The 19,792-nt window shown below is 42.3% G+C and overlaps 1 protein-coding gene across 1 annotated transcript in view; it reads left to right on the top strand.

The window, feature by feature from the left end:
- Positions 1-19,792, top strand: part of dlgap4b (discs, large (Drosophila) homolog-associated protein 4b) — a 114,415-nt gene that overhangs the window by 75,948 nt on the left and 18,675 nt on the right. The window contains exons 4-9 of the mRNA XM_030729262.1: positions 9,542-10,806; positions 10,982-11,196; positions 12,518-12,619; positions 13,350-13,494; positions 14,660-14,915; positions 15,221-15,373. Coding sequence (XP_030585122.1) covers positions 9,610-10,806; positions 10,982-11,196; positions 12,518-12,619; positions 13,350-13,494; positions 14,660-14,915; positions 15,221-15,373 — 2,068 coding nt within the window. The 5' untranslated portion in view covers positions 9,542-9,609. The remainder of the gene's footprint in view (positions 1-9,541; positions 10,807-10,981; positions 11,197-12,517; positions 12,620-13,349; positions 13,495-14,659; positions 14,916-15,220; positions 15,374-19,792) is intronic.

The raw sequence follows: 19,792 nt of genomic DNA, 5'->3' as shown, positions 1-19,792 counted from the left end.
GCTGAATTCCTCATGAGCACAGTCAGGATTGGGGTGTTAGCACTGCCACCCGTATATTTCCCTCACAGCAAAAAGATCTTGGGTTTGAATCGGGTAGGCTGGCTTTTCTGTGTTGAGTTTTAATGTTTTTCCTGTTCCTGTATATGCGTACTCTGCTCAAGAATCATCTCCCATATTGGATGTGATACAACCATCGGTTAGGGGGAAATATGGATTTCCTGGAGGTTCCTGGAGGTTTCCGGTTGCCTCTGGATGAAATCAGTTGCAAAGAAGGTGCTGCACCAAAAACCTCCTAGTGGTTGCTTTGGTTGCTAGCAGATTGCCAAGGTTGACAGACTGGAAATGGAGAAGGTTGTGCCTGTTGAAACATGTTGGCTGCAGCTCTGAGGCACAGTTTGACTACAGCTCAGAGAGTGGCTGGGCAAAGTTTGTAGACAAGTCTGTCACTTCCATTCAAACAATGACCACAGCAATATGCTAGCAAACAAAAGCAATCACAAGGATGTTTTTGCCCACCGGTTGGGGAATACACGTTTCCCTAGCAAGAGGTGGTTGCCAGGGGGTCACTGACCAGTCTGTAGGTCTGCATGACTGGGACCTTAGCAGTCATTGTCCCTGCAACTGCCTCCAGCAACCACTCACAAGCGGTCAGGGAATGTTCATTTTTCCTGCAACTGTCTGGTGAGACAAGTGAGATGAGAGTCTGTTTTACAGGTAAATCGTTTTCTACAAAGCGACTTTCTTCAGGTTGACCTCAGCTCCATCACAGCTGTCAGGATATTTGTATTTTACTGTCAGTAAAGGTCTGATAGGTCTGATTTGTCCAATCGAGTTGTTGAAACACAACAAAAGTGCTAGAGCTAGACATGGATTGTACCCCTTCAGGGACTTCACTACTTTTTCTAGAAAGGTTTGTAGGGGCAGTTTAAATATTAGGTAGTAATTCAAGCCCTAAGCATTTTTGCATCTTGATGTTTGGCTCCCTGCACCGCTATGTCTAATAGCTGCTATGGCTTAAGGCAACTAAGTCACATTTGTTTCCAAAGAATAAAAATATACTTGCAGCAACTGGTCGGCTGCTATATTATGAGTTCATCAAGTCTAAGGTACAGCTCTAAGCTTCAGAATCAGGCAAAACTGAGAAAATATTTAAGCTAATCTTTTAAGTTACTCTCATAACATGAGCCATCCATTTATTTCTATGCTGTCTGCTTTGTGCAAACATTCAGCCTGTGGCAGAAAGTACTCAGTATGCATTATGCAGTACCATTTATTTACATTTTCTAAATTTTAAAATTATCCTTTCTGCAGCTGTCAGTGATGATGACGATGATTAGTGCCTGAAATGTCAGTAAGCCAGTAAGAGTATATTACATAAAATGGTAAAAGTGTTGCCAAAATATCATAGTCATTATTAGCAGGAATACCGCTTATTGAATCTGTATATTTATGTATCTCTATACTCTGGAATACAGTAGACTTACCTTTTGTAAAGACATATTTTTTAACATGCACTCATGTTACTTCAGCAACAGCTATGTTATGTGAAGGCTGTGTCTCATGTTTTCTAAATGTCAAGGCTCTGTTTGAGATAAAACATTATATATGTAACCATCTCTGCCTGTCCTGCTGACTTTATGACATGAGAATGGCTTATCCCAGCACTACTGACAGGTTGATAACTTGACAGACTGCCATTAGGGTATTATTGTGATGTCGCATGGGGATTGTGAGTCATGAACGCAGGGTTGACCCACTTCCTGACGATCCCACACCTCCTGACAGGAAGTGACATTTCACTCTTCGCTTTTAAAGCATAAAACTGCATTGCACTGCTGCTTCTTTTGTGTGGGGTCAAGGCTGTGTGCATATGTCAGACTGAAGCACGGCTACTGTGTTTAGCGCCAAGGGCATTTTGACTAGTGAAGCTTATCCCGGTTGAATTTATAGCGGCGCTGTGGATGTTCGTAACAGTCTGTGGCTGACAGCTCCAAGCTCATACACGTGCAATGCAGCAGCTCACAGACAGCACAGGATGTCACTGAGATGATGTTAAGCAATAAGGTTTTAAAGCGTATCTTTTAATATTTCAAGTTTACTCTTGATTACTCAGGAAACCAATCAAATAGTGGCAATGGCCAATTTTTCTGAGCTTCTGGTGTAACCAGACCAAGGTTTCCTGTTCTGGTCATTCTTTACAAATGCAAATATATTTATGAAAAGCTAATAAAGGGTTAAATCACTGTCAAAAGATAGCTAATGGTTATGTAATGTATTTTTGCAAACATCTTTCTTTTGCCCTCACGGCTTGTTTATCTGCATGCAGTCAATCAGATTTAGCTTGACTAAACAGACTAGCTAAATACGGACCAGAACTGCTGATCACTGTTATTTATAATCTTTGCCATGGCGCATATTTAAAGACAGACTTCACAGCTGTCTGATTTGAAAGAAAAGCTGAGGGTAATTGGGTTTTCATGGTGTCTTCAGTGTAAAGGATACCTGGATCTTTTTTTGCCTTTGAAGTACATCCTGGTGTACAAAATGGGTCTCTGTGTGAGAACATGTTCTCAAATGGTGTCTTTGCATTCAAGCATTTAATATACATTCATAAAAACACGCTACTGTCTCTGTGTTTGCATGCACGTCTCTCTGTCTGTTTGCATTAGTCCTTCAGATTTGCCCTAAATCCAGAGATAGAGGCCACAGCTGCAGTCCACAACCCCCCTTTGTGCTTCACTGTGTGCAGCATATTCATTTCTATGTTAGTCCCAAATATGAAAATCTACAAAAGTCACAGTAAGCAATGTCTTTCCTCTGCTAAAACTTGGGTTCAGATTAGATGTATAACAAGGTTTTTTTCTTTGGCCACAGCGCCTTTATTAACAGTGGAGAGTGACAGGAAATTGGGAGGAGAGATATGGGGGAAGACACGCGGGAAATAGCGACAGGCCAGGACTCGAACCTGCACCACCCACACCGCTACGCGGCATATGTATGTGGTCGCCTGCTTGACCTCTGAGCCCCCAGCGCCCCAGATGTATAACAAGGTTAATAAGGAAGTTTTATATTTTGGATTTTATATTAAATTTTACTTCTGCAGTGATGGAGTCTGCCTCCAGCTGTCTGTGTTTTTACACTTACAGGTACATTGTCCCAAATGGTTGTGAAGGAGTCATCAACAAGTTCAAAAACATAGTTTATTTTGGTGACTTTGATGCACTCGGCACCTGCACTCTGTAACTTTACGTAATCTACGTTGCTGTCATTACCAAGCACATCCACATTGCAATAATAGCACTTACAGCAGATTGTAGAATATCCAGGAGGGAAAAATTCATGAAATGATGTGCAGAAACCTTCGTATCCTATTACAATACCGTGCTTGAATTCAGTGAACTCGTTAGCACAACCCATTCTCTCACAAATGTTTGTAAAGGCAGACTACGTGGCAGTGGTGCTGAAGGCACACCTCAATTCCCAGATTAAGAGGTGTGGCCCAGTACTTTTGTTCACATAGTGTACCAACTTCAAAACCAAAAATAGGTTTGAGGACATGGAAAGTTCCATCACTGCCATCCTAAGTAGTGAAGTGGTGCCACTGTCTTTCACTGACTTCCTTTCTGGCTCACAGTCTTTAGAGAAGGGCTAAAATGAGTGGGTCATCTATCACAACAGAGGGGAGAGTGGTAAATTTATAGCTGTGAAAATAGGCCAGAGCACAGCACTGATGGAATAGATAGACTGTAATTGGGACAAGGTTAGCCTGCTTTGCGCTCACACACACACACACACACATGAATGCACATACATATACGCTATTCATTTTTAATGACATGACACACATGTGCATCCAGGTATGTGCGTGTGCGTGTGCGTGTGTGTGTGTGTTCGCTCACACACACGCAAATTATTAAATTACTTTTCACCTGAACCTGCAAACCCTTACAACTTAAAACAAAGGTAAGAAAATTCTAATATCTCAGCCAGTCGTAGGTAATTATTATCTCTCGCACGCATATGTCTCACATAATCACACTTATTTACACCCTCACACCTTTCTGCAATAAACACATGCATCAGACAGTATGCTGGCACACATCTCCTCCTCCAGTACCATCTGATTACTGTTCCTCAAAAAAAAAAAAAATTATCTTTCTTTCTTTATCTTGGCAAAGAAAAATTGAACTCATTGAAAACCTGAACTCATTGAACTCATTGCTCTCTTGGCAGCAGCTTTTCTCTTTCTACTTCCTATTTTTTTTTTTTCCATCTTACCGATTTCTGTTCTTTTGTTACTGGATTTTTACCTTCTCCCCAGTGCGCAGTTTACAACACATTGACTCATTTTCACACCTTCTCCTTCCCTTTAGATTGCTTTCATTTTCGCTGCTGTCAAAACCCACACCTTTCTCCCTACAGCTTTTCCCTCACTTCCTTCTGTCCCTTCCTCCTCCCCAGCAGTCTGTAAGCATTCATCTGTCTTGTTACTGTCACACACACATACACACTGCCTTTAGACACAACACACACACACAAAGCTGCCCCCTGTCTTTCAGGGCAGTGCTGTAAGCCTATGGAGCAGATGGGCTCAGGGCTGACTGACTGAGCTGTGCTCTGACAAACTGCCTCTCTGGATATTGTTGCTCAGATGAGGGGATGATTTCTTTTGCACAGTCTCTCATCTAAAATTGTCCACCCACAGACTTGCCAATCTAAAAACTGGCAACTTGTCTAAAAAAATCTGAGTACTCTTGCTACAGCTTCAACTTTTTGATACAGAGTTCAGCAACAATCTTAATATTTCCTAGATGCTTGGGATTGTTAATTAATGTGTTGGGAATAGCAATTCTCACTATGTATTAGATCAGGGACCACATTTGAATTTGGAACTAGTTTGTGCCAAAAATCATGCAGTTTGACTAAAATTAAGTATAATAATTGTCTAGGATCCTCAGACTTACTTTAGGGGGAGACTAACTCCTGGAACTAAATCACTTACATAACAATAAATAACTAGACACAATCAGATCTGAGAACATACATAAAACAGTTGAAATGTGTACTTTGACGTGATGGATTGACAACGATCATTCATGCAAAGGATGTGAGAATTTCCTGAATCTGAAGATGCAAGGAGCAGACTTGGTAAAGGTGGATGAGTTTAAATGCATGGGGTCCACCATCCAAAGCAACCAACAGCACACAGGAGAGGTAACGAGGTGCAGGCAGGATGGAGCAGGTGGAGACAAGTTTCAAGGGTGATTTGTTGACAAAAGGATGGCAATGGCACTTTTATTTATATAGCATATTTCATTATACTTCATCTCTATGTAGGTTTGCAGTGCCTTAAGGATAGCAGAAAGCGTCAAAGGGACGATTTACAAGATGGTAGTGAGACTTGCGAGGATGTATGTTTTGGAGATGGTGGCACTAACAAAAAGACAGGAGGTGGAGCTGGAGGTGGCAGAGTTGAAGATGCTAAGATTTTCATTGGGAGTGACCAGGATGGGCAAGATAAGAAATGAGTATAATAGAGGGACAGCTCAGGTTGAGCAGTTTGGTGACAGAGAGTCAAGATTGAGGCGGTTTGGACATGTGCAGAGGAGGGATAGTGGATATATGAGACAAAGGATGTTGAATATGGAGCTGCCAGGCAGGAGGAAAAGAGGAGGACCACAGAGAAGGTTCGTGGATGTAGCGAAGGAGAACGTGCAGAGGGCTGGTGTGACAGAGGAGGATGCTGAGGCAGATGATCAGCTGTGGCGAACCCTAAAGGGAGCAGCTGAAAGAAGAAGGAGAAAAAGAAGAAATGAGCACTTCCTGAGTTGCTGCAAAGGAAGGATCCAAGCTGAAATACTGCAACTTTCTGAAATTGGAAAAGATACTTTGTTGTGGCTTTGGGACCTTTTGTGTTTAATTATGACTTCATCATTATTTGAAATCACACTGACATGTTTTTTATCTATAACTGATAAATTATTCTGTTGGCTCTGACTTGAACAATTATATTAGCAGAATAAATACTTCTATGTGCTGTATGAAAACATCACAAACACAGTGGAACTTGGCAGGAACCCCAGTACAGCTTGTGTTGAGTGTGTCGCCCTCTTCTGGTTGATACCATAAATTGCCTGTAGCCCTGACATTGTGGTGGCTGAGAAATTGAGTAAGGTCATGAATTGGACACAATGCCAAACGCCCCTTTTCCCATTGGAAGAGCAGATGGCAGCTCCCCAGTGCACAAGGCAGGGAGATGCCACCACCAGACGCTCAAGGCAGGGTGTAGAAGCACACACAAACACAGACACATTAACATTTTTGTATGCATGCGTTTGAGAGCACACAGAACACTACGCCCGCGCACACAGACTCATGTCTAGGACCCAGCTAACAGAGGCTTGACCTAAATTCCTTAATTTCTCATGTCTGAGGGTCAAATTGTCTCTTCCCCTATCTGTCACACACTGAAGTGAAGCTGTGGCAGGTTTGCATCATAAGCACTGACATCATTGTGACGTATATACATTAGCTGCCAGGCTTGATTTTGCTTAATAACAATCATCGTGACATGCAGTGACTACCAGGCCCATTGAGTCATCCTGGTGAACTCAAGCCACCATGTTAGCCAGCATTTCCATGCAAATCTAAACACCGTGGGCTTATTGAAAATATCTACTTTTCCACTGTAAGACAGAATGAACTATAGTTCTATTTAATGATTAATGTCATTGTGCATTATAAGCCTCTGTGACATGCACTGGTAAGCATTCCTATTTAAACTTTTTGTTTCTCCACCAATGTTCTTGTTGTCAAGATATGAAAATAGTGCATACCTCCCCCACCCCAGCTTAATCATCAAGCCTATTTCACCTCATCTACTGTGTGGGAACCCAGTGCTCGAGGACCTATGAATTAGCAAGTCTTCTTATAATAAGCACTTCATTAGCACTTTATTAAATACGGATGCACTGGCATGATCATCCGCTACAAACATGCCGGAAATGTCAATTAACGAGCAAAATTTACTGTGTGTATTTCACCACATATCCTTGATTAGAGTGCTTGAGATCCTGGGCATTTAGGCATACAGATTTGTCACATTGCCTCCGATACATAATAATAATGCAGCTATCAGTGTCAGTCTGAGCCATACTGGTTGACACATTGAGGAGGGTATGCTAAGCTTAGCTGAGTGGCGTGTCACGGCGGGATATGAGGCAGTTAGCTAATGTGGTGTAAAAGGATTTAGAGGATTTGACCCTATCAGCGGAGATGGCACTCAGAAAGGCTCTGTTAATGACACCAAATGAGTCTGTGCCTGCAGCATGCTAATAATGGTGGAAATAAAGCCGGTTCATAATTTACATGGAGATTTTTTTATTATTATAATTTATTTATTTTTTGCAGTGGGGTGGGGTGGGGCAAATGGCTAATTGTGAGAAGTGTGTCAAAGTAGTGCATACTTTAACTAAAGGTGAAGTAACACATGTAACGTTTCAGTACCTTCTCTGCGACAACGAATTGTAATCAATTCAAATTGGCCTGCAAATGAGGTGTAATTGTTAGGTGAGCTGCTTTATCAGCGCTTGTTATCTTCCTCACACTGCGCTGTGCCATTATCTGATTTTTATTCAGGTCTGTAACGTTCTTAAGGTGACAATAGAGATTTATGGCAAATATCTCCTCACCATTTTTCCAAACTGTCTGATTGAGAGAAACTCTGACAGAGAAAAAGAAATATCTGTTTCTGGTCTGGTGATTGGTTTCCAATTTGACTTTCAAATTTTATGACTAGGATAATGGTATAAAAAGCCATCAACTGCTACCCTGACAGTTCAAGTAAGCTTCCTCAATGTGGAAACTATGAATGATGAAAATTAAAGAGCAATGTCATTTTTGTTGATTATTCTCATGGAATGAGATTACCTGACCAAAATTAAAATGAGGAAATGCTGGTTATTATCTGGCCCAAACCAATAACCCCAAGACACCGCGTGACAAACAGCAGTCTGCAGTTTTGTAAATGAATACATTTTCAGTGAACTGTTGTTGTCCTGCAGAGCTAACTTTCTCTGAAAGTAATTACGATTAAATGTACTGTGCCGGACAAGAGATTAATTTTTAACAACATTATTAGTTTTCTTCACGTCTGCTCTGGAGGTAGGCTCTAATATGAATGCTGTCATAATATTCTTCTGGTATTTATTAACAATGTGAGGGAATTCAGCAGAAATGTACACGTGTATTAGCTGTCCACTAAAATATACAAAGAATTATTCCAGTTATTAATTCACCTAACAGCACCAACAGAGATAAGGAAGCTGCATGCATACTGCTGTCTAAGTTCCTTTAGACAAGCTAAATAACATTTAAAGATTTATAGATACTCACTGTGCTTATATACTATTGCTTTGGCTCAAAATGTAAGCAGAAATTGAGTAATAATAATTATAATTTTCAGCACTTAATAATCACATAGGAGCCTAATACCTGTCACTATCACCTTTGCATGACAATCCTCCCTTAGAATTGTTCAAAGTCCGTGACTAGAAGTACCATCCTTGCTGCCTTGCCAGGCAGGGCATTGGCACAGCTTGACTAGGAGCACAAGGAGTTGTAGCTGCCAGCTCCTGCCGCCCACCGCCCACTGGTCAAATCCTCTTACTGGTTTCACTATGACAGTCTGCCCGCCATCTTGGCTCACCATGCAAGGCTAGGACAGGAGCTTCATCACTCGTGCCAGGGATACCCACTGGAGGTGGGAAGTGGAGAGAGAAGTGACAGTGGCGGAAGAGAGAGAAAGAGAAACAGATGGAATAAGAGAGACTGATACGAGCTGAAAGCAAGGGCTTTTACAGAGATTTGGCCATTCTGTATCACAACTTACCTGGAGGAGATACAGTAAGTCAGCCAGAGACAGCAGGTAGTGTTGTCAACTATCATTTTTAAACTGCCTTAAGTCTGTAATATTATGTTTGGGTGTTTTTTTTATTAAAGGAAAGGCCACAAATCAGATTTTCTCATGTCTACGTTGTTTGTTGGTGCTCATGAAAGGAAATGTTTGTGCAGTGATTAATATTCTCCTGACCTTTTTTCTGAATGTGATTAGACAGAAAACTGAGATATTTGTTCATGAGAGCTGCAAAGACCCGCATAAATACAGAGGCGTCTTGAGTTACTCAGTACTGTCAGCATTTTTTTTTCTCCTACTCATAATGCATGCCCTGACCCACAAGCTACAGCTCTCCTTTGTTAAACATGTTTTTCTATCCATTTCCAACATTTTAACACAGATGTTCACTGTGGGAGAGAGTGGAAAGCTGGCTCATTCACTGCACAGCCAAAAAAAAAAAAAAATGCCTTCCAGCAACTCTGTTGTAGTCTGGTTTAGCACAAAAGTGGGCGTATTTGTGTGGCTGAGCTGATGTGGATGGTTGAGTTTGTGTTATGTGTTTTGGTACAACGCTGCATTAATCATCTCTAAAACCTTTTTCCTTCTCTATCTTTGTGTTGGGTTGTTTGTCTCTCTCTCTCCTAGGAAATATCTTCAAAGTAATCTCTCATCTGGCCCGGAGGTCTTCTAGAGGGTTGGACCTCCTCGCCATCATGAAAGGCTTAGGGACCAACCGCAGCAGACACCTGTCTGAGTCCTGCGACCCTTCTGCAGACCACTCAGAGGCCCTCTTTACTCAGAAGACCAGCACGCTTCCTCGCAGCCCTTACTTGCTGAGTCCCACAATGGACCACTATGGCACCATGGACCCCCACCTTTACCCTTCAACCAACCCAGGCTCCCTTCCACCAGACTGTATGCTGCCCCTCAACAACCAGCTGTCCAACAGCAGTACCTTTCCTGGGATTCACTACAACTCCTATGACCAGTCTGACTTTTCTCCTCCTGGGGACAGTATTGGAGGAATAAGCACAGGGACCTTGGGGACTTCCATGTCCATGGGCATGGGAACAGGAATGGGCATGGCAGGACTGAGTGGACGAACACCTATGATTACAAGTGGCTCGGCAACAATATCGCATCATATGACCAAGAACCAGACACCACCCAGTCTGCTTGAATTTGATAAGCAGCTACCTGGTGGCCGTGATGGATTCAGCACATTGCAGTTTCATCGAACATCTGCCGCCGCTGCTGCCAAGCAGCGTACAGACAGTCCCGGTCGTATTCGTTACATGCTGCACTCAGTGCAGAAGCTCTTTGCAAAGTCGCAGTCACTGGAGAGCCACAACATGAAAGGGAACGTTAATGGACGCTCTACTGGCAGTGGTGGCGGCTCGTCCAGCACAGAGGATGGAGGGAAGCACAATCGCAGGTCCAAAAGTAAAGATCGGGGTACAAAATCAGAAGCAACTGCCAAGCGACGGCCTCGGTCCAACATGTCAGGCTACTGGAGCTCGGATGATCTGGATAGCAGCGATTTGAGCAGCTACCACAACACCATGGCCATGATGACTCTGGGGCGTCCATCTGGTCCTGACAGCCACGGGGGGCAGAACAGATACATCCACAGTGGCTATAACACTATCAGTTCCTCTAAAACCAGCAGTGACCTGAAGTATCAGGCACTTATGGGGCCAGGGGGAGGAGGAGGTAGTGGGTTAGGCGGACCAGGAAGTTTGGTGATGAATGATAGTGACTATATGAAAGGAGGGTCTTGGTCTACATTAACCATGGGCCAGCCAAGACAGGTTATCCAGAAGGGCTCAGCTACTCTGGACAGGTCCATGCTCAAGTCCAAATCCTGCCAACAAGAACTAACCTGCAACTACCTACAGGTTGGAAGAAGGGTGAGTAGCCCACAACTGGAAGTAGTACACAAGAGAGGAGTGGATAAAAAAAAAAAATTCAATTACAGTGTTTACTGTATGTTTATGTAAGCCATTACTATCAAGAGTACCAAGCCAGCATAGATTGTTTAAAACTAACTGAAGACTCATTTTATTCACTTAACGGTGGCTATAGGGTGATTGGAGCAGCTCATTAGGTCGCAGCGGGGGTGCCAATGAAATCCCATGCCGGCGGATGCGGAGTGGTAGCTATGTGAAGGCCATGGGAGACATGGAAGACAGCGATGACTCTGAGGGAAGTCCCAAACCCTCACCAAAAACTGCTGCTCGCCGCCAGAGCTACCTCAGGGCTACCCAGCAGTCTCTGAGTGACCAGTTTCCCCCACGCAAGTAAGAGTACAAACTGAACTCTGGTTTATTACGCATAAACAATAATGGAGAAAACCTTTACAATACCAACCACGAGCCAAAGAAAGCATGTGGTCAAAATATTTTAAAATTTGCAGGGGGAAAAAATTTTTTAAAGCATAACTTAGTAATATTTAGTATTAAACTACAGTTGAAAGAAAAGTTACTTATTGGCCCTTTAAAATGAATGAAGCTTAAAAAAATTAAATAAAAAAATAAATGGCTGATTTTCAGAGAACGCCCAGACACTCATAAGAACACACAGTTATAAATACTGATTGGTAAAAGCTCTCAACAATCAAACAAAAGTAAGCAATTTCTGTGTGTACATACTGAAGCCCAACCTCAGTGTGCAGGAAAGAACAGACACACGTGCACACACACGTATACACACGTACACACAGTCCACACTGCGCTTACTCACGCATAGAAGTGGTGTCAGACTCCCTGCTGTTGTCCACATGTCACTCTTACTACGGTACCTCAGCTGTGATTTACCTACTTACTATGGGCCCTAGAAAGCATCACTCTAGGTAAGATAATACAGACTACATTAGCGTAGTTTACACAACATGACTTTGATTTTTGTTTGCATTCAGCCAGTAAATCAGTGCAAATCAGCCTGATCGCTCTGGGATTGTGTCTCACTTGCTTTTGAATGACATGCTTTCTGGAGCAAAGCATTGCACCAATATGTGACACAGTGCTATTTAACTGTGCTTTTTTTTTTCATGAACGCGAGAAGATATATTCATATTGTTTCATGCTGTTTATCCACAGCAGTGTTAGATGAATTTAAGTCACAACTGTTAGGTTCTCTAATGTATAGTAAACTTTTCAAAAACTGGACTTCCTAGAGAAATGCTTTCAATTTCAGTATTCCAGGATAATGTCTGTTGCCACTAATTATCAACATTTGAAAAAATATACTGTGTTTTGTATTTTTTTTTTCGCTAGTGGCTGTTGCATACAGATGCATACATGCAAATTTATAGCTATTAACTAATAGATATGAGACAAAATCCTGAGTAATATATTATATTTTAAGATATGTTATGATTCTGGTTGGATCAGAAACAGAGTGCAACTAAAACAAGCAATGTGTTATTTTTTTGGAGAAACATGGACACAGCATACCTATCAAAAAGGCCTCCACCTATCACAAGACTAATCTATTTTAAATTTTAAGATTTATTCTTCCTCAAAGTGCGCTTGAATGACTTACCCTAATACCCCCCTGCTAATTCCTGATCGTCCAACCCTACTTTCTCCCGTTCTGCTCCTACCTGATTGGCGTGAGCAGCAGAACCCTGGATTACACCTTGTTGCAAGGGGAGCTAGATGCCCTGTGGTCTCCACTCCACAGTGTGTCCTCTCTGCACCAGCTGGGCAGGTCAATGAGCAGGTTAGTGATAGGCCTGTAAGCCATTTCTCAGGGGTGCGGTGCAGAACACTTCAGATTGGATGATCTATGATCAGTGACTTTGCACTGCCCCCCTCAGATGTCTGAAAGTGGAAACTCCAAATGCAAAAATTCATGTCCTGCTGCCAGCAACTGCTAACCTCCCATCTGTCCAGTGCTTTTAGGTGGAAAGTAGCTGCAACACGATTCAAATTAGGGAATGAGGGGACATCTGTGTCCATACACTTTGGCATGGCACTTTACTGCCATGCTACTATCACTGTGTGCCAACAAAAAAGGTGTATAACTTTTTTTTTTTTAGCTTAATTAAACCTAAACATATTCCTTTGTTTTGGCACCATGATGGCATAGAACGCTGTGCACTGTACATGCCTCACCTGACATCATTGGCTTTGCATGCTGAGATGCTAAAATGACTAATGCTAAAATTAGATGAAATAGAGATGAGATTTGGACTTAAACATCAAAGTGGGAATGAAAGGGATGAGTTGAATAATAAACGTGTCCTCCTTTTATCTCTCTTTCAATTTCTGGTTTTGCTGGTCACTCATTTTTTTCTCCCTTGATCCATTTTACCCTTCTGCCTTTCTGTCATCGTGCATTAGCAACAGCACATCCTGTTTATAATAATTTTTCAGTTTTCTCATATCCCTAATGCATATTCTTTACATCATATTCTTATATCGTACTTTTATCTCGCTCCCCTTTCCAGCTGTCTTCCATCTCTCAGAGAGATCTCAAATAATCGCAGCCTAGACAACCTAGACTGTATTGGGGGTATGAGCTCATCTTTGCCACCGTGGGATGACGATGACTTCAGCCAGGCTTGCAGCACCCTGAGCAGACGCATGGGACAGGTCGGTGCTTCCCTGGAGGACTGGAAAGGAATGTGTAAAATCTGTTATCTGTGAGAGGTCAAAAAAATGTTTCTCGTTTCTGTCTGTGTCTCATTTCCTTCCATTACCTTAGCCAATATTTTTCTAATGAGTTCTGAGTGCATTTGTGCTTGATCATAATTTACATTATTTAGCTCCCAGCAAACTTTCTTCTTTCACATTACTGGTCAACGACCCCTTTGTCTGCCTGGAGTTACACTCATACATTTTCACAGATACAGCCTGGAATAAAATGAGCTTCTGATGAACAAAGATTCCCTATTTCCTGACTGTATCTCATTGATAGTTTAAATTTCTAATTCATCCACTTACACAAGAACTATTAGCCTCCCAATGTCAAGGTCGATGTGATGATGAACAACTGTGCAGCGCGACTCTGATCTTGCTCAATGAAAAGAGGCAGTGCAAGCTATTAGTATAGGATTTACAGCCAATCTCTGACAGGTCACTCACTGCAGTATAACAGATTGGTTCAGTATATCAATTTATGGTTTGAACTTACATGCACACCAGCGAACCATACAAATTCATTGTGTATCATATTTTAGATTTAATGAGATTAAGTGGTGGATTTTTTTTTAAACTTTTTCCAAAACAGAAAAATGGAAATTACCGAAAACATTTGCATGATTGTGCGGGTGTGTGCTATTCCTCAGCTTTTAAACTAAGTCAGAGCAATAGCTGAAATTATGGAGTGACTACATGACAAAAAAAGAAAAAGAAAACATTAAAGTCATGTCTCTGAGCTGTTAAACTGTTTAGTTTAATAATGTTAATGCACACAGTTCACAAATGACTAGAAGTAGAATTTTCTTGAATGCAGACAGAAAAACAGGCTGGAAAATAAATCACAGTCAAATATATCGTAATTGTACATCATAATAACATAAAACATGCATTTATACCAAATCAAACATACTTATTTAGAAATCAAGCCATGCACTTACCTGCAACTATGCACAAATACACACATTTGGTGGTTTTACTCCATACCTAGAGGCTGCCCTTTGCAGGCACTCTCAAATGGAAAGTTCAGTTAGCGGTCACCTCGAGTGCTAGAAGCAGCCGCAGTGAACAAAATGAATAATACTGTACCGACCAGTCTCATTTGTTCCCTTCGCTCTAGCTACGAGACCTGGAAAGGAGTCATCATTATGAAGACCGCAGCTCAGATTCTACATTTAGAGATTCCCGTTCCCATTCTCAGGACAACTCAGAGCCTCCAGATCTACCCATGCCAACGTGCTTCCGATCCCGCAGCCACAGCTACTTGAGAGCAATCCAGGCTGGCTGTTCTCAAGATGATGACATGGCATCCATCGACTCAGGCTGCTCCCCACCTCCCATTGATACCACTGTTCGCACCTACAGCACCAGCACTGGTAAGTCACAGACACAGATGTCACAAACAGATGATAAATTTGCTGATTTTATTTATAAACCCAAGCAATATTGGAAGAATAATCACAACAATTCACAGTTATGTATTCCCAAACTGATAACCCCCTTTTTCACTCCTTTTCAAGAGTGATACAATCACGAGGCCAAATTTTTTGCTTTGCTTTGTGTTTTCCATTGTATTACTTTGAATGCTCATTATAGCCTTGGTCCTTGGTGGGCAGCTTATCCTCCAGCATGCACACAGCATTATATTTAGCTCAAATTCAGCCTCTTTTGCCCATGCTAGACGACCTTTCTGCACAATGGAAGACATGGAAAGAACAGTTTGGCTCTTACCTGATAGCCACAGGCTTGGACAAAGAACCAAAGGAGAAACAACTTGCAATTTTTCTGCAGCGTTATGGGACAGACAGACCCCGCATCCTACCCCCACGCACAGGTAACAATTTGAAATCAGCCCCCTCTCCCCATAAAATCTGTCAATTTACCACTTAATGGATTACAAAGAAAAATAAAAATGTCAATCACTACAAATCTAAAGTTGTCAAACCTGTGACCTGCCAGCTGCTGGATTAAAGTCATGTTTTAAGTATACATTACTGTGTAACTTGTAATTACAGGACATAGTAGCACAAGAAGGCACTGGGCAGTTTGTTTGCCAGCCTAACGTTTAATTTCACAGCAGTGTTTTACTGGTTGTTGACATTTCAGTGGCCCCTGACGCTGAACTGGAGTATGGATTTATATTCTTGGGTTATGGGTTATTTAAAATAAATAAATAAAGCATCCACTTTGTGGCGCTCTTCACGCAGTCTTCTTAGCAGACCATAGGCTGCCTTCATGGTCATGGGATTTTTCAGTGTTCCTTAGGGATAGTCCGTGTTTTCAGGGTAATTTTTAAAGAAAATGAACACTGTGTTTATTTGCACAAAAACGCAGTAGGAAAAACTGTTTAAAATATTTATTTCCCAAAATTACATCTGCACGTGCTTTAATTTCTAATTTAAAGCTTTTGTTTTGTGCTGTGTGTTATAGTGCAGCCTTAAATGCATCTGATATGTGTGCTTTTTCAGTTGTTTAAGAAATAATGTAGTAATACCACAAAAGGCTCTCTGTTGTTGCAATTGCAACAATACTTGATTTACTTAGGCAAACTTTAAGGGATTATAAAAATGGTTGCATATATTTATTGTAACAAAAGCTTCTAGAATGGCATCATTGTTGCATTCATATGTAAAACAATTTCATGGACTGCTGTTAAAGTCCATCGTGCAATACTTTACAGGTAGAGGAGGAAAATCTCATTTTAGTTCTCATTTTATCTCGGCTGTCGTTATTATTACCCTATAATTTATTTTTCTGATCTTAAAAGTGTAGGATATTACCCATGTTTTTATTATCAATTAAAAAAGAAAACATTATTTGTACCAAAATCACACTTACCGTCTTCTTTTTTTTTCCTCTCTTTTACCGTCTTCTGACGGTGGTAAAAGAATGTCCGAGGCTCTCCTGAAGGCATCAAGTAGCCCTACCACCACGCCTCTCTCTGTAGCTCAGAGACACTCCAAACAAAGGGCAACAAAACCCGGCTTTTCGTCTCCACGGGCGTGACAGATAGTGAATGTCGATAGCTGTCATTGAAACAATCTAAGTCTTGACGCGAGACACCGCGTATTTGTTGGCTAGCCTTTGAGAACAGGGTAAGTAATTTAACCGTAATTTAACCGTTCTCAGGTTACGGATTGCACCTTATCACCAATTAAGCTCAAGTTTGGTGTCCTCGGCTTGTTCGGTGACTGGATGACGTTTAGCTGTTTCTCCCTCTTGGACTGCTTTGTGGTGTTTCACATTTACCATGATATTGAATATTCCCGTTCATAGGTTCAGAGTACCATGCTGCTGGAGTTACAGTAAGGTACGCTCCCCACTGTGTGGGCTCTTTTGGCTGAGATGCTCTAAGGAGGGTGTCAGGATAAGTGGGATGCTTCTTAATGTGAGTCTAAGTGGACGGTTAAATGTATTCGTATGTCTTCATTAAAACTGGCCCTCACTGGGGAAACTTTAACCCACTTGAGGGCCTGTGGACATATACATTCTAAAATTAACTAACTCATCAAATATTCCAAACCTGGTGGTGGGAACTGAACATATGAGTGCACTTCCAACAGTGATGCCATTGTGGGAACTGCGGCTGGTTAATCATCTCTCTGAACTTCCCATGCCAAATAGTAACATGCTATTAAAAGAAAGGAGACCGCTGTTTGTCCTGTAGCACATGTCCTATTTTTCTGTTCTTTTTTTTTTTTTCCTTCCATTTTATTCATTTTTTAATAGCTAAGATATAATTTGTTAATGGGGATGGGTTTTTTTAAAAAAACTGATTCTGGTGAGAGTGGTCAACAGAACCATTGTCCAGATGGCATCAAAGCAGCAGTGTTTATTGCCCACTCCAGATTCCTTTTTGGCACCAAGCATTTTTTTTGCCCCCCTCATGTTGTTAAAGTCCCCTCTAAAGAGCAACTGTGTTTTTATATGTTTTTATTTCTGTGCATCTCTTTTACACATTTCACTTCATTAAAAAGCAGCAGTATTGGATTGATGTCAGTTTTGTAGCTCTTTTCTGTGGTACTGAACGAATGCTTGGGGTTAGAAAGGGCTTTGCTGGCTGCAGTTTTATTGTGCACATTAAAGAATGAGTTTTCTGCTTGCACAGCTGTGCGCTTGTGTGGCTGAAATCTGTAACATTAGCAAGTACTGGAAACAGTCTAAAGAGAAAATGTGCCACTTGCTGTTTCTCTGTTGTTTATGCATTTCTGCTCTGGGTACTTTCTCTGGTAGTAACAGGCTTTCAACGCACACTGATTTGACCCTGTTTTCTATGCAGTGCTGCATTTTGCTTTTTAGCTTTGGTCATTAATCTGTGTGAACACCAGTGGGTTGTGTGGGTAAACTCCAGACTTGTTTAAAACCGGTTTGACGACTCGTGCGGTCGTGGATGTCCTCGCTAATCTGTATCTGGAGGAATCTGCATATTCTCATCTGAGCATTTTCACAGTGACGGTGCTCAAAAAAAAAAGAAAACGCGCAAGAAAACGTTTGACAGTTTGTGGAGGAGACACAAGTTGCGTGAAAGCTTCAATATTTAGAGAAAACTAAATCTGATATAGTATATCAGTCTGCATCAAAGTGCTGGCTGACCAACATTGCCATGCTCAGCGAAATCCCACTGGAATGGCTTAACCAAATACTTGTTACTTCTGTCTGTCCATCTAAAATACACCATCTTCGGGATTAATGTTTCTTGTTGTTTATTTGACAACATGCTGATTGCATTTGCATGGCCCATTTGTTGTGTCCAGCTCTGCTACTTTATCTCCTGACTAATCTCAGAGGCAGATGTCAGTTATGACAGTTATGTGAGTAAAGCAGATTCGGCAGTATTAAGACTTAAGAGGGTGAATTCTGGTCAGATGACGAAAGCGTGATGTGACACTTGGAGATCTGCAGGGCAGGTGTCCAAACACAGATATGCACACTATATGTGCCCTCTAACACCTCGCCACGGTGACAGTTACCGTGCATGCTGGGATGCATTAGTAGTGCCAGTGCATCACACCGCAAACTGTGCCCCTGTCCAGCGTCTGCCTCTGTCAGGAAACAGGAGAAGAAACATGAACCTTTCAGCTGTCTCAGCAAGGATGTTGGTCATTCTTGGTGGATGATAGTGAGAAATGCTAAAGCAGCGATTTCTTAAAGGTACAGCAATCAGAGACAGCCATCCAACATCCCTCAGCAGGCAGCAGCAGCATCCTCAGGCTGCAAGAGCAAGAGGTGAGGCGTATGCTGGAAACTGTGAACCCCAGGAAAGCTGTGGGGCCCGATGGTGTCTCTGGATGGATACTGAAGGTCTGTGCGGCTCAGCTGGCTGGTATTTTTACCAGCATTTTTAACCAGTCCCTGAGCCAGGCTGCTGTCCCTTCCTGCCTGAAGTCCTCCATTATCGTCCCCATCCCCAAGAAGAACACTATCAGAGGTTTGAATGACTACAGGCCAGTAGCACTCACACCAATTGTTATGAAGTGCTTTGAAAAGCTTGTCCGGGCTCACGTCATCTCCAGTCTCTCCCCCAGACTAGACCCCCACCAGTTTGCCTACAGAGCCAACCGGTCCACAGAGGACGCCATTGCCACGGCCCTCCACTCTGCCTTCTCTCACCTGGAGCAGGGGGGGAACTACGCTCGGCTGCTCTTTGTGGACTTCAGCTCGGCGTTTAACACCATCCTTCCTGGCAGACTGGTGACTAAACTGTCAGATCTGGGGATACCACGCTCCACCTGTCTTTGGATCAAGGACTTCCTGACAGACCGTTCCCAGAGGGTAAGAGTAGGTCCCCACCTCTCTTCAGCCATCAGCCTCAGCACCGGCTCTCCACAGGGCTGTGTGCTGAGTCCCCTACTCTTCACCCTCTACACACATGACTGCACCTCCATACATGCCAGTAACTGCATCATTAAGTTTGCGGATGACACCACTGTGGTGGGGCTCATATCAGGCGGGGATGAGTCAGCATACCGGGACGAGGTGCAGCGGCTGTCAAGGTGGTGCAGTGAGAATAACTTGATCCTGAACACCACTAAGACAAAGGAGATGGTAGTAGACTTTAGGAGGACAACACATGTCATTCAACCTCTGTTCATCGAGGGGGATGAAGTGGAGCTGGTTTCAGATTTTAGGTTCCTGGGAGTACATCTGCAGGATGATTTGACCTGGAGTATCAATACGACCAGCATTGTCAGGAAGGCCCAACAGAGACTGCATTTCCTGAGGGTTCTTAGGAGCAACCATCTGACCCAGAATC

The sequence above is a fragment of the Archocentrus centrarchus genome, chromosome 5 (assembly GCF_007364275.1).
Source record: "Archocentrus centrarchus isolate MPI-CPG fArcCen1 chromosome 5, fArcCen1, whole genome shotgun sequence".
Taxonomy (NCBI): domain Eukaryota; kingdom Metazoa; phylum Chordata; class Actinopteri; order Cichliformes; family Cichlidae; genus Archocentrus; species Archocentrus centrarchus.
Note: the sequence above shows the minus strand (reverse complement) of the source record. Positions and strands in the feature narration are given on the sequence as shown.